Source organism: Schistocerca cancellata, chromosome 1, assembly GCF_023864275.1.
Source record: "Schistocerca cancellata isolate TAMUIC-IGC-003103 chromosome 1, iqSchCanc2.1, whole genome shotgun sequence".
Classification (NCBI taxonomy): domain Eukaryota; kingdom Metazoa; phylum Arthropoda; class Insecta; order Orthoptera; family Acrididae; genus Schistocerca; species Schistocerca cancellata.
Window position 1 is genome coordinate 389,218,729 of NC_064626.1, and position 15,853 is coordinate 389,234,581.

General features: G+C 39.8%; 1 protein-coding gene across 2 annotated transcripts in view; it reads left to right on the plus strand.

Annotated features, from left to right (window-relative positions):
• LOC126175442 (serine/threonine-protein phosphatase 2A 56 kDa regulatory subunit epsilon isoform) overlaps window positions 1-15,853 on the plus strand; it is a 279,631-nt gene that overhangs the window by 222,001 nt on the left and 41,777 nt on the right. For both annotated transcript variants that reach the window (XM_049922253.1, XM_049922247.1), the window contains exon 8: window positions 9,641-9,760. In XM_049922253.1, the coding sequence (XP_049778210.1) occupies window positions 9,641-9,760 (120 nt within the window). The remainder of the gene's footprint in view (window positions 1-9,640; window positions 9,761-15,853) is intronic.

Genomic DNA, 15,853 nt, shown 5'->3' on the forward strand with positions numbered 1-15,853 from the left:
TCCTTATTTCTGTGTTAACCAGTCTGATTTATATCCATTTTTATTTTACAATAAAACAACCAGTGAACAGCTGTTGTTGGCTTTCTATTCTGATAAACTCGCAGTATAGTGGACACTACTGTACTAGGGATCAGTGAAAGTGGTGCCATGTAGGGGAACAATGGTCATTTCCCGTGTGTGCCCTATTTTTGTAATTGCCAATGAAAGACCTTTAGCACACCTTAGGAGTGAAAATGTACACTTTCCCACAATGTCATTGTTGCAGTAGTTACTTTCCAAATACTTTTGTTCTTGTTTTTTAGTCAGTACAGCTGTTCCAGTATGGAGTTGTATTATATATGTGTCGGATTTATTGTGACAGAATTATAGAAGAAATTAATTCTTGTTTACAGTACATTAGCAAAAACACATGGAGCTTTACTTTGAACAGTATAGGGGACATGTGCTGAGGCACCAGAAATGGAACTGTTTCCAAGAAAAAAACAGTGAAAGAAGAACTGCAACTGACTTCAACATGTTGTAGGAAGACGAGGTTCATCACAGAATTTTCTGGTCATTTTAAATACTGTGTGTGTCATAAGGTAGCAAATACCGTAATCGAAAATCTGTGTTATAACTTTGAAAGGACGCCCCAGGAGCTCATGGTTCTTTCATAGTTAGTATGTATCACACAAGGGACCTGTGAGCTACTGTGGTCATTTCTTCCTTCCCGGGCTGTGTTCTCTTCCCTGTGCCCTGCCTTCACCTCTGCCCCCTCCTACCCCTCAGTTGTTGTCCTTTCTTAAGTTGGCCCAGCTTTTCTCCTGGTTGTGTTATGCCTTACACTTTTGTTCCCCCCATTCCCTTCTTCATGAGTATTTGTCCCCCTTTGGGGTTTGACCTTCTGACCGTCCTTAACCTGTTGTTGCCCTTTGTGGAACTTAGTAAGCTAGTAATTTGGGTGGTGGGTCACATTTTCACAGTACTTGCACACTGAGATAGTGACAACTGCAGCAAGTGACAGGGACAGTCAAATTTAAATAACCAGTTCTGTTAATAATTAAAATATTCATTGTATGTTAATGGCTTGTTGTTCTTTTTCTTTCTGTGGTGTGGTTCATCTTTCTATAATTTTCTAGAGGATGAGGGGGTTACTACTTTAATAACAATGTGAAATCTGCTGGACTTTATGCAGAATTACTCATGTATCTTCAGTCATTTCACTTCACAATACAAATCTGTATAACACACACAACACGTTCTTCATCTTTGCACTTCAGACTCATACCACCAACTCCCAAAAGAACAAAAATGTTTCTCTATCAACATGTAGCAAAGAAATTAATGTCATATACCAATCTATTTATGCAAAATAATCTTTGGGGCATGCATTTCATAAATAAAATACAATTAATTGTCTATCTTTTTTGAGACGTCCATACTCATCATTGTAACTACTTTAAGTATTTATGAATGTTGACATTTAAACATTTTATAATGAATTTTTTGTTTTTATGTCTTCATCACAGTATTGTTCGCTTTATATGATCCAAGATTGGGTAGTACAATTATCTCACTATAATCAGTTGTATTACAACCTCCCCTTCTAAATGTTATCTCCTTAGTGTGAGCCAACAGGGGAGGAATACCTTACTTATTATTTTCAGCATATGGCCTTACCATCTCTTGCATATTTTAGTTGATGCCATTGTCGTTTTCATGTTATATTGATCACACACTAGCAAGTCTGTGTGGTGGGGTCATCATATACCCATTAAGTTGAGCCCCTTGGAATCGCAATTGTGATAACTGAGCTGCTACGTCTCCATGTATGCCAAGGAGTGGTGGCTTGTTATTCTGGAGCCAGAAGGCCCATGCTGTGGCTGGATGGCATCCCCGGATAGAGCTCCTGATAGGAGTGGGTGGCCTCAGGGTGGATGCTTCGTGTATGAAACTCATTAAGCTCCAAAAAATTGGCCGTTCTTCAAAAGCTCTCTCTTTAGTTGGTAATTGGTCCTTTAACACCGATTCTTATGACACTGCAGCCTTCCCTTCCCTGGGAGGAGGACCAGGCTCACAGACTTGAGGTGAAACCCTTTCCCTAGTATCTGTTTTGAATGAGGACTGATCGAGACACTTTGAACACACACCAAACCATTATTTTTCATAGAAACTATCGAAGACCAGTTTGATGAAGTGAACTTTCTGAGCAAGATGATGTCGAGTTCCTTGGCAAATCCCAGTGTCCATAACTCCTCACCAGAGAATAATAATGGTTCTTGATGTTATTTTTCATGGAGACCTTCTCCTTCAAACTGATGAGGAGCATCAAGCCAATCTGGAATGGTGGGACATTCATTTTTTTCGGCATGTTCAGAAAGGCCATAAGGATAATTGCTTCAGTACAGATGCATTTATTCTTGCATTTGGGGGGATACCCTCCCAGAGAAGATCCAGGTTGTGGTTTATTGGGTTGAAATGAAGGCGTACTTCCTACCACAGATGAGGTGTTTTCAGTTTTTGCATTTGAGACAAATCTTCCCACTGCACAGCAGTGCCACATGTAATCAGACTGAGCCACAGCAAATAACTTTAAACAAATACTGTTTCAATGTGACCCATCAAAGTTGTGTGTCTCCATCTTTCTATTTGAATTAACCACATACACATTGCATTAAATGCAGTTATTTTTCACGTAGTAAATAATAATTTTAAGATAGTATTTAAGAAAGTAAGTGATAGATACTTGAAATGGATGAAAAACTTGTTACAATTAAATGGCAATATAATAATGCAAATGCACTTTCCATCACAAATCTGGCTTTCCTTTACAAGAATAACAACAAATCAATTGTCAGTAGCTTGTCTTGTCCGCAGTGCAGTTGAGAATATGACACAGGTTCATTACATCTCGTATTATTTATGTAGATGGACCAAACACACCATAATGTCTATCATTTGGAACGATCCTTTATGAAAGATGGTGTAAATCTTGCAGTATGATATTTTTGCCTGGGAATATCTTGCAAGCACTGCTACACTTTACATTTATCTAATTATCACCTTGCTCAACAAATTGCACCATTGTTAATGCAAAATATTAAAATGTTGAAGAGCACACCATTATGTGACATCATTCAACCACCTCCTCCACTTCAGTCTGTCAGCAGTACACCTTGTTTCACAAAAAAGGGGTTCGAGAAATGGAAACAAGACCCACCTGCCAACCCTTTATCAAAACTGTCCAATGGGTCAGCCTAGTGCACATTTGCTCTCATAGAAAAGCCATTACAGAAACAGTAGAACAAGGAAAAACCTTATAGGTCATAGAGTCTAAGGACTTCCTCATTTGTTGGCTGAATAGTGCACTTTTCATAATAATAAATTACAACATCCTCAGAAAGACTGCAGACTTAACAGATATGATTGTTTTAAGTTCTTAAATAAAGGGCAGAGAAAAATTGTCAGGAAATTTTAAACCTGGATAGCTGATGCCAGTAGGAACCAAAATTAGTGATGTTGTGTAGGTCAACAACGCAGCATTTTTAAACTACGAAAACTTGGCGCCATGTGCTTTGATTGGCCATAGAATTGTCCTGTTGCCATTAGTTGGTTGATGGGCAGCGCTATGGTTGTCGGTTCACGCATACGAACATCCCTCGCTCCGTCACTGCCCGAATGTGATACACATGTGTCAAATAGCTCTTGCTGTTTGTCTCCACTTCACATCAGAGGCATTCACATGTAAGCTTCTGTTCGGAGCACACACACGTCACCTGCAATTTAGTCATACAGTAAGCATGGCGGTACAGCATTCGTTTGAAGAACAATGAGATATGGGTTTTGTTTATAGACTAGCTGACGTAATGTGTGTGGTTTTTGCGACGTGTTGCATGAGATCCCAACTTCCCCGCCAGTGTGTTGTTTATTGACGAGTGCATCTTCCATCAGTATTGCCTTTACAACACTCGAGACGTTCATTATTGGGCAAGGGGAAATCCTCATGTTGCGCGTGTCCATGGACGCCAGGAACAATTTTCACTTAACATTTGGGCAGACATTGTTGGTGATCATCTAATTGGGTTGTTCTATCTACCTCCTCGACTTACCAGCACAAATTACCTTCACTTCTTGCAAGAAACTCTACCCGGCCTGCTGGAAGATGTTCCCCTGGACATACGGCTACACATGTGGTTGCAGCATGTTGGGCACCCGCACATAAGTCTTGCTGTGCTTGGATATTTATATGAACTTTTTGACGACCAGGTAATTGGCAGAGGTGCACGTAGGACATGGCCGCCACAATCACCAGACCTCATGCCACCGGACTTTTTCCTATGGGGAATCTCCAGGGTTCTCATTAACCAACTCAGACATTAACCACCTAGAAATGAAGAGGAATTAATGGATTGCATTCAACATGCCGCCAGTCGCATCAGGGTAGTGCCAGGAATCTTGGAAAGAGTTCGGCAATACACCGTTTGATGTTACCAAACTTGTGTCATGTCAGAGGGTCGCCAGTTCGAGCACCTGCCTCAAGTAAACAATATCCTAGCTACAAAAAGGGCCCTTTTCAGGACCGACACAGTTTGCATAAGACTTTCTGTATGCAAAATAACAGCTGTTGATGGGTTTGTTCCCAGTACGTCTTATAAAACTACAAGGGATGTGTCGGAGCCCCAGTGGATTCGCCCCCAGAGTGGAAGGCTGGGGCGCTACCACAGAGCATGGGGGCTGCCTTGGATACATCACGATCTCCGGCAGGCAAAGCATTCGCGGTCGTGCATTGTCCAGAGCATGCTGCAACAGGACAATTCCGCGGCCAATCGGAGCACATGGCACCAAGTTTCTGTAGTTTAAAAATTGTGTGTTGTCAACCTACGCAACATTAGTAATTTTGGTCCCACTGGCATCAACTATCCAGGGTTAAAATTTCGTGACAGTTTTTCTCAATCCTGTATATAGCATAGAAATAAAATGTTCTTATTTGCTAATCACAGTGCAGTTTTACCATCATTTTATAATGTCTCTCTCCCCATATTCCTCTTAAAATAAATATTAATAAATAATATTATAAATTTACAACAAACTATCTACATGTAATATTGATGCTGTTCTGTTACTCGGTGAGCCAGAGGTAGTTCAGTTTCATTTATATACATGATTAAGTTTTCTTAATTTGCTCTTCCTTTTACTATTGAATGCAGCAAAAGTCTTGTAAACTTTCTTACCGTTTGGGAAAAGGGTCTCTGCTTATAGGCTAAAGCACACCACTAAATTATGCATTAATAATTGTTTTAGATTAACTGTATACAGAACTATCTTTAAAGAAAACTGAAATTTATTAGCAACACACACACACACACACACACACACACACACACACACACACACACACACCACAGCTTCACTACAGTTAAAACTGGAAGGGGGGGGGGGGGGATTACAGGCAAACCTTTCTGCTTGGAAAGGGGGAATTTGACTAGAGGGGATCCCATGTTCCCAGAACTATTTACGTGCATACTGGAGGACATATTCAGGAAACTAAAATGAGTAAGAAAGTTGGAATATGCCTCAATTGCAAGAGACTTGACAAGTTTGAGGTTCGCTAAAGACATTCCTCTTCGCCAAAACTGCAAGGGAACTGCAGTCAATGCTCCAGTAGCTTAACTCACAAAGCAGGATGGCAGGACTCACAGTGAACAAATCTAAAACACAAGTAATGACAAATTCATTAGAAACCCCAATATATTTTGAAGGAATGGAACAAAAGTATGTATCACAATATATATATACCTAGGCCAAATATTTTCCTTTAAGAACAAAATGGAAAAAGAAATAAAACAAAGAGTTTCCTTAGCTTGGAAACCTTTCTGGGCCTTAAAGTTCATACTGCTAGACAGAACCCTGAATAGGAGGCTCAGAATGGATGTCAGACATGGGCTCCCAAACCCAGAGAGAGAGAGAGAGAGAGAGAGAGAGAGAGAGAGAGAGATACACACACTCTACAGGTATGCCAAAGGAAAATGCAGAGGAAGATCCTTGGCATCTCTCTGAAAGACAGAACATCAAACACCTTGATAGACAAGATGTCAGCAAGAATAGACTTAGCACAGCAGGCTACAAGGACCAAATGGAAATGGGGCAGCCACATGGCGAGGCTGAAAGACGACATATGGACAGCACGAGCTATCACATGTGATAGGGACTCCCAGGAAGACCTAAATGCAAATGGTCAGACTTATTCAGAAAACAAGCAAGACGACGATGGATCAGCATAGCCAGAAACAGAATCAGCGTAGCCAGAAACAGAAAGGAATGGAAAGAACTAGAACTACAACTAAGTGATTAAGTGTAATTCAATATGTAGTGCACATTAAGTGTGGTACCTTCTTAATGCGGACTAGTTCACTGGGTGAGTCTTCAAAAGCAATTACCCCTATTTTTAGGAGGCCTTTGCCATCCTCGGGACAACACAGGCTATTTTCATTCAGTCATTCATAAATAATATCTACAGCCTCATTTTATAAGTCATAAGCCAAATTTGGCAGAGATGTAAATCTGCCACAGGGGCTGCTTTTGCTCCACTCACTAGTTTCTTGCTTTCATCTGTGTTTTACTATAATGTGTCCATAAATTTTGTGAAGATACCAGTGAATACAAATTATTAGTTACAGTTTTATTATCATTGTGCTTTATTTAATTCTTAGTTATTGTTGTTGTGGTCTTCAGTCATGAGACTGGTTTGATGCAGCTCTCCATTCTACTCTATCCTGTGCAAACTTCTTCATCTCCCAGTACCTACTGCAACCTATATCCTTCTGAATCTGTTTAGTGTATTCATCTCTTGGTCTCCCTCTATGGTTTATACCCTCCACACTGCCCTCCAATACTAAATTAGTGATCCCTTGATGCCTCAGAATGTGCCCCACCAACCGATCCCTTCTCCTAGTGCCACAAATTTCTCTTCTCTCCAATTCTATTCAATACCTCCTCATTAGTTATGTGATCTACCCGTCTAATCTTCAGCATTCTTCTGTAGCACCACATTTTGAAAGCTTCTATTCTCTTCTTGTCTAAACTATTTATTGTCCACGTTTCACTTCAATACATGGCTACACTCCACACAAATACTTTCAGAAACGACTTCCTGACACTTAAATCTATACTCGATGTTAACCTTCTTCAGAAACGCTGTCCTTGCCATTGCCAGTCTACATTTTGTATCCTCTCTACTTCGACCATCATCAGTTATTTTGCTCCCCAAATAGCAAAACTCCTTTACTACTTCAAGTGTCTCATTTCCTAATCTAATTCCCTCAGCATCACCCGATTTAATTTGACTACATTCCATTATCCTCGTTTTGCTTTTGTTGATGTTCATCTTATATCCTCCCTTAAAGACACTGTCCATTCCGTTCAGCTGCTCTTCCAAGTTCTTTACTGTCTCTGACAGAATTACAATGTCATCAGTGAACCTCAAAGTTTTTATTTCTTCTCCATCGATTTTAATTCCTATTCCGAATTTCTTTTGTTTCCTTTACTGCTTGCTTAATATACAGATTGAATAACATCGGGGAGAGGCTGCAACCCTGTCTCACTCCCTTCCCAACCACTGCTTCCCTTTCATGACCCTCGACTCTCATAACTGCCATCTGATTTCTGTACAAATTGTAAATGGCCTTTCGTTCCCCGTATTTTACCCCTGCCACCTTCAGAATTTGAAAGAGAGTATTCCAGTCAGCATTGTCAAAAGCTAGAAACGTAGGTTTGCCTTTCCTTAATCTATTTTCTAAGATAAGTCGTAGGGTCAGTATTGCCTCACGTGTTCCAACGTTTCTACGGAAGTCAAACTGATCTTCCCTTAGGTTGGCCTCTACCAGTTTTTCCATTCGTTTGTAAAGAATTCGTGTTAGTATTTTGCAGCCATGGCTTATTAAACTGATAGTTTGGTAATTTTCACATTTGTCTACACCTGCTTTCTTTGGGATTTGAATTATTATATTCTTCTTGAAGTCTGAGGGTATTTCGTCTGTCTCATACATCTTGCTCACTAGATGGTAGAGCTTTGTTAGGCCTGGCTCTCCCAAGTCTGTCAGTAGTTCTGATGGAATGTTGTCTACTCCCGGGGCCTTGTTTCGACTTAGGTCTTTCAGTGCTCTGTCAAACTCTTCACGCAGTATCATATCACCTATTTCGTCTTCATCTACATCCTCTTCCATTTCTATAATAATGTCCTCAAGAACATCACCCTTGTATAGACCCTCTATATACTCCTTCCACCTTTCTGCTTTCCCTTCTTTGCTTAGAACTGGGTTTCCATCTGAGCTCTTGATATTCACGCAAGTGGTTCTCTTTTCTCCAAAGGTCTCTTTAATTTTCCTGTAGACAGTATCTATCTTATCCTTAGTGATATATGCCTCTACGTCCTTACATTTGTCCTCTAGCCATCCCTGTTTAGCCATTTTGCACTTCCTGTCGATCTCATTTTGGAGACGTTTGTATTCCTTTTCGCCTGCTTCATTTACTGCATTTTTTATATTTTCTACTTTCATCAATTAAATTCAATATCTCTTCTGTTACCCAAGGATTTCTACTAGCCCTCGTCTTTTTACCTACTTGATCCTCTGCTACCTTCACTCTTTCATCTCTCAAAGCTACCCATTCTTCTTCTTCTGTATTTCTTTCCCCCATTCTTGTCAATCGTTCCCTAATGTTCTCCCTGAAGCTCTCTACAACCTATGGTTCTTTCAGGTTATCCATGTCCTATCTCCTCAAATGCCCACCTTTTTGCAGTTTCTTGAGTTTTAATCTAACCATAGTTTGTGGTCAGAGTCCACATCTGCCCCTGGAAGTGTCTTACAATTTAAAACCTGGTTCCTAAATCTCTGTCTTACCATTATATAATCTATCTGGTACCTTTTAGTATCTCCAGGGTTCTTCCATGTATACAACCTTCTATCATGATTATTAAACCAAGTGTTAGCTATGATTAAGTTGTGCTCTGTGCAAAATTCTACCAGGCGGCTTCCTCTTTCATTTCTTAGCCCCAATCCATATTCACCTACTACGTTTCCTTCTCTCCCTTTTCCTACACTCGAATTCCAGTCACCCATGACTATTAAATTTTCGTATCCCTTCACTATCTGAATAATTTCTTTTATTTCATCATACATTTCTTCAATTTCTTCGTCATCTGCAGAGCTAGTTGGCATATAAACTTGTACTACTGTAGTAGGTGTGGGCTATGTATCTATCTTGGCCACAATAATGCGTTCACTATGCTGTTTGTAGTAGCTTACCCGCATTCCTATTTTCCTATTCATTATTAAACCTACTCCTGCATTACCCTATTTGATTTTGTTTTTCTAACCCTGTAGTTACCTGACCAGAAGTCTTGTTCCTCCTGCCACCGAACTTCACTAATTCCCACTATTCTTAGTATCTTTCATTTATTGTGGGTTATGAAGAAGTCTTCTGTCAGAGACTCTTCTTATCAGATTAATCATAATTATTGAGAAATTTGAATTAATTTAATACATAAATATCCTTCATGTTAAACAATATCTGAAACTTTCAATAAATTTGATCAATTGCTCATGAAATTTATGTAAATTAGTAAGATAAGATATTGTATTTACTAAATTTTTGTTCCTTACAGGTAATGTTTCTTGGAGAAATTGAAGAAATTTTAGATGTTATTGAACCAACACAATTTGCGAAAATACAGGAGCCACTTTTTAGACAAATTGCAAGATGTGTTTCCAGCCCTCATTTTCAGGTTGGTATATGTATAATGGCAGTTACAATGTATTTTGCGATTGTCGACTATCTGAAATTTACTTTGGTTTCATTTAGTGATCTCTTCAGCAGCAGAATTTGATGATATCTGCTACTTTTTGTTAAGTTAAGTAATCATAATAGTTATGATAAGTGGCCTCTGGATATAAAAAAACAATGTTACGTTTTGTATGATCGTTATGTTTCTTAAATTTTTTTAGTGCTATTCATTCCATGTGTCAGGTGAGTACCACTGAGCAGTGAGAGTTGCTAGGGGTTGTTAACAAAGTAAAAGTGTGGCTGTTGAGAGCAAATGAACTTCAGGTATTGTTTGTTTCAAAACATTGTTGGTACTGGCAGAACAGTTCACATATATTCTGTAAGTTACAGACCACATTGAATAACCCTTGTAAATAAATGCTACACCTGTTTCAGTTCCACAGTAGATTGTATTTCAGTTGCAGCAATATGATGAAAAGGATAGTTGCCGCTCGGCATATAGCGGGGATTCTGAGTCACAGAAAGGCACACAAAAAGACTGTCACAAAGTTCTTCCATTGTTTGATTTTGTATTTCAGTTGTGCTATGCAGACACTAGCAGTAAATACAAACAACACGTATTGCTGTTGGTGTGCAACGTCATTACTTACTGAGTACTATTATCACAACTGCAAGTTCCCTTTGAGCTTATCATAACAGATGCCTTCTCTTTTAACCCAATTTGCCTGTATATCCAATATTCATTTCCTAATCAGTTTCTGTGGCAATTGCATACATCACTGTATTCTATAATAGGATTTTATTCCGTTTGTGTATTCATTCTAAAATGCCCATTGTTGTAGTTGTCAGCTTTTTGATTTATGTATTCCATTTTTACTATTGTTCTGATTAAAAGCAACTCTACATGCTGCCATATGGTATGTGGTGGAGGGTATCTTGTACCATACCCAGTCATTTCCTTTTCTTTTCTACTTGCAAATAGAATGAGGGAAAAGCAGTTGTCTACATGCCTTCATACAAGCTCTAATTTGTCTTACTCTCGCAGTCCTTAGCAAAATGGCATTGGCCGCAAAGGAATCATTTCGCAGTCAGTTTCAAATACCAGTTCTCCCACAAAAAGAACATCATGTGCATAATACCTACTGGTAACGAATCTAGCAACCCACTTCCGAATTGCTTCAATGTCTTTCTTTAATCTGACCTGATGGGGATCCCAAACACTTCAGCAATACTCAAAAATGGTTTGCACAAATTTCTATGTGGGATCTTCTATGCGGATGAGCCAACTCCACTTAAACTCTCCCAATTAACTGAAGACAACCCACTTGCCTTTACTACAACTGCTCTTTCATACTCGTCACATGTCGCATCACTTGGCAGTGTTACATCTAAATATTTAATCGATGTAACTGTGCCAAGCAGTAATGTTGTATATGAATATTATGAGATAGTTTTTCTACACCTCAGCATTAATTTACATTTTTACTTTCAAGTACACTATTAGAGAATAACTTTAGAAATTGAGTACACTCCAGGAATAAGAGCTTCTTTTTTTCTTTGTTTGCTGTCTCCTGTCTTAAGAATTCTTATACATCTCACTCCAGAGCTTACTCAAAAAGGACCTAACCTAAATAATCATGTTTTTAAATCAATCTTTTCTCAAAGTCTCACTTCTTTAAAACTTGCTCTTCCTGAGCTGCTGCTTACAAATATGTCCCTGCAGATATTTGCCCCACTATATAACTGACTCATTTCTGAGCTCATCTCTTCAATTACTCCACATACATCAGTCTCCTGCTCATTAGTGTGTACCTGTTCTTAGACATCCCTTTCAACCTCCCGGTGCTCGGGAGGCTTGTTCGTTCAGAAAAAGTGTGTGCATGTGGTGTTTGTGTTCATTTGAATTTCTCAACACTGGTAGTTCCTCAAAGTGTGGCAGATGTCAGTTCAACTGCTTTGGACATGGGGAGTATTGGAAAACGACACTTAAACACACTATGCTTGAAAAGTCAGGTGGTCCAACTAAACGGTTGCCCCTCAGCCACCCTCATCAGAGCCATGTGTCAATGGGAGCCTAGAGAAAATTTGTGAGCAAAGTTGGATTGCAAAGAATATGACTTGAGTTTGAAAGATTGTGGTTGTAACAGTGTTTGGGAAGATTTTTGCTGCTTGAACATGATAGAAGTAATGTCAGTTATGTGTACTGTGGTACATGCCCTGTGTTCCTGTTTTTCAGTTTCACTGCAGTCTATCTGAAGGTAGCCTGCAGAACATGTCATAGTGTCGGTTGTGAAGCATCATCAGCTTCAGTGAAAGAAGCTATAGCTGAAAAGTGTGTAGAAATGTGTGCAAGAGGTCTCTACCCATTTACATTTTCACTCTTGATGACAGGCGCTTGTAAGAGTCTGTGCGCAATTTTGATGGGTAAACATCACCAAAATACAGCATTATCCTACAAAAGTGTTTTGCAACTTTGACGTATTTTCATTGTCTGTTATGTAGGTATGGATTACAATGTTGTCTCCGGTAGGTGCTGCAATTCAGGAATATATGCGTACAGCATAACTGTGTTGATGTGAGAAAAGGTCCATCAATTAGAAACAAAAGCAGGCTACAGATGGCGAGTCACTACAGTCGCAATGGCAGGATGATGAGTCAGCCAGAGCAGGTGACCTCAACACTTCCCATAGTTCCCTGTTCAACAACATTGAGATCTCGTCAAGCATTCACACTCGAGCTCATCATGCTCGAGAATGGGATGCTCAACAATGAGTGAGCAAGAACCCCAATTTGCGGGTCTTTACTTAAGAGAGAGACTTTACTATTAGCCTTCTTTGAGTGTCACTTTGTAGAAATATTCCTCTCTAAATTGATATAGATGCCTGTAAACCAGTGATCTCATACATACTTCTCATTTTGATTTCTCTCGTACATTCATTTTGCCCATTGTTCTTCAGTATTATTTCTCCACATTATTTAACAGGAACATGACTACTTATAGCAAAACCTAATCAAAGTTCTTGCTAACCTGGTATGCCTCATCCATTTCGAAAGATCAAGAATTGAGTGTGTCTCCTCGTACGAAAATTCCAAAATTCATCATCCTCTGTGTTTCGTTTACTTAAAACTTCCCTATTGCCATTTCCCCTTAATTCCACAGGACTAATAATAGTGGTTCTGTCCTCATTTACCCAAAATCTGCAAACCGTCTCTGTCTAAACCATATTACCCTAGCAGCCTCTCTCTGAAAATGACAGATACTGAATCATTACATTGTTGATGATTTTCTTATTTTTGGGAATCACGGTCATATAACTGATTTATGTTTTCTTAATTTGATTTTACTTTTATTTCCTTTGGAGCACTATTGTAGTTTCAGCTCTGCAGCCATTTTTAAGTGATTCTGAGTCTGTTGTTTGTCATATCACATGAAAATGGTTAAAGAGCCAAAATGGTAATAATTTCCAAAAGGAAATAAAAGAACAGCTAGGTGGCGAAAGTTTTACCATTTATATAATTTTCCTGTTCTGTCAAGGACTAGCAACTAACCAATAAAAGGCTTGGAGGCACAATGTAGGAAAGAATGCCTGCACCCCCCACCGGTTCTCTCTCTCTCTCTCTCTCTCTCTCTCTCTCTCTCTCTCTCTCTCTCACACACACACACACACACACACACACACACACACACACACACAGTCTTATAAATTCTTGTCATCACTTTCTTTCATTCCTGAAATTCAGCTGTCTCCCTGTACTGACTGATTTCCTTTTTTTTCCTCAAACCCTCCAGAGGCAGATTAATGAAGTTTTATGGGTGGGCACAATTGCCTAGAGGAGTAAGAAGACCCAGGGGTCATGCCCATGAAGGTTAAGGAAAAAAACCTTCAAAAACTACTGTTTTAAGCTGCTTTGAGATTTAGAAATATCAAACAGCTGCAAAAATGTGTTTTATTGAAACAAAAAGTTTTAAATTTCTTGAAATGTGTGCCATTTACAACCTTCTTCTGAGTAACTTCATTTGCATAATTCTTAACGCACGACAACGTCATAAGCCTTTTGTTAAAGTAGAGTTGATAAGCACGTGAAAAGCAAGTAAACTGAAATTTACTTTTAAAACTGTAGCTCTGGCCAGTTTAGTTTATATAATAATCGTTAAGTCCTGAATAGATACTCAAATATTTATTTATGATTTTTATTTTCAATACAATTCACAATGATACAAACGTAGTTGGAATAAAAATGCTATATCCATATTAATTATGTAATCAAAACAGTGTGTTTGAGACTGATATCTCCAAGTAAATGGTGAGAATGATATTCCATTGTTACAGTAGCTCAAAGCTTACTCCCCCCTCCCCCCCCCCCCAATCCTCTTGTTAAACTTTTTCCCCTCCCTTGGGGAACATACAGGGTGTTTCAAAAATGACCGGTATATTTGAAACGGCAATAAAAACTAAACGAGCAGCGATAGAAATACACGGTTTGTTGCAATATGCTTGGGACAACAGTACATTTTCAGGCAGACAAACTTTCGAAATTACAGTAGTTACAATTTTCAACAACAGATGGCGCTGCGGTCTGGGAAACTCTATAGTACGATATTTTCCACATATCCACCATGCGTAGCAATAATATGGTGTAGTCTCTGAATGAAATTACCCGAAACCTTTGACAACGTGTCTGGCGGAATGGCTTCACATGCAGATGAGATGTACTGCTTCAGCTGTTCAATTGTTTCTGGATTCTGGCGGTACACCTGGTCTTTCAAGTGTCCCCACAGAAAGAAGTCACAGGGGTTCATGTCTGGCGAATAGGGAGGCCAATCCACGCCGCCTCCTGTATGTTTCGGATAGCCCAAAGCAATCGCATGATCATCAAAATATTCATTCAGGAAATTAAAGACGTCGGCCGTGCGATGTGGCCGGGCACCATCTTGCGTAAACCACGAGGTGTTCGCAGTGTCGTCTAAGGCAGTTTGTACCGCCACAAATTCACGAAGAATGTCCAGATAGCGTGATGCAGTAATCGTTTCGGATCTGAAAAATGGGCCAATGATTCCTTTGGAAGAAATGGCGGCCCAGACCAGTACTTTTTGAGGATGCAGGGACGATGGGACTGCAACATGGGGCTTTTCGGTTCTCCATATGCCCCAGTTCTGTATATTGACGAAGCCGTCCAGGTAAAAATAAGCTTCGTCAGTAAACCAAATGCTGCCCACATGCATATCGCTGTCATCAATCCTGTGCACTATATCGTTAGCGAATGTCTCTCGTGCAGCAATGGTAGCGGCGCTGAGGGGTTGCCACGTTTGAATTTTGTATGGATAGAGGTGTAAACTCTGGCGCATGAGACGATATGTGGACGTTGGCGTCATTTGGACCGCAGCTGCAACACGGCGAACGGAAACCCGAGGCCGCTGTTGGATCACCTGCTGCACTAGCTGCGCATTGCCCTCTGTGGTTGCCGTACGCGGTCACCCTACCTTTCCAGCATGTTCATCCGTCACGTTCCCAGTCCGTTGAAATTTTTCAAACAGATCCTTTATTGTATCGCTTTTCGGTCCTTTGGTTACATTAAACATCCGTTGAAAACTTCGTCTTGTTGCAACAACACTGTGTTCTAGGCGGTGGAATTCCAACACCAGAAAAATCCTCTGTTCTAAGGAATAAACCATGTTGTCTACAGCACACTTGCACGTTGTGAACAGCACACGCTTACAGCAGAAGGACGACGTACAGAATGGCGCACCCACAGACTGCGTTGTCTTCTATATCTTTCACATCACTTGCAGTGCCATCTGTTGTTGAAAATTGTAACTACTGTAATTTCGTAAGTTTGTCCGCCTGAAAATGTACTGTTGTCCCAAGCATATTGCAACAAACGGTGTATTTCTATCGCTGCTCGTTTAGTTTTTATTGCCGTTTCAAATATACCGATCATTTTTGAAACACCCTGTATTTGGGATGTTTTTGGGAATGTGTTCTGCATTTTCAGTAGCTGACATCAGAACTGTCCTTTTTTTTCTTTCTTCGTTCCCCTTCTATCCTTCCTCCACTTTGGAGTTTGAGGTTCTTGTTTTCTTCTCCCTCCCTGT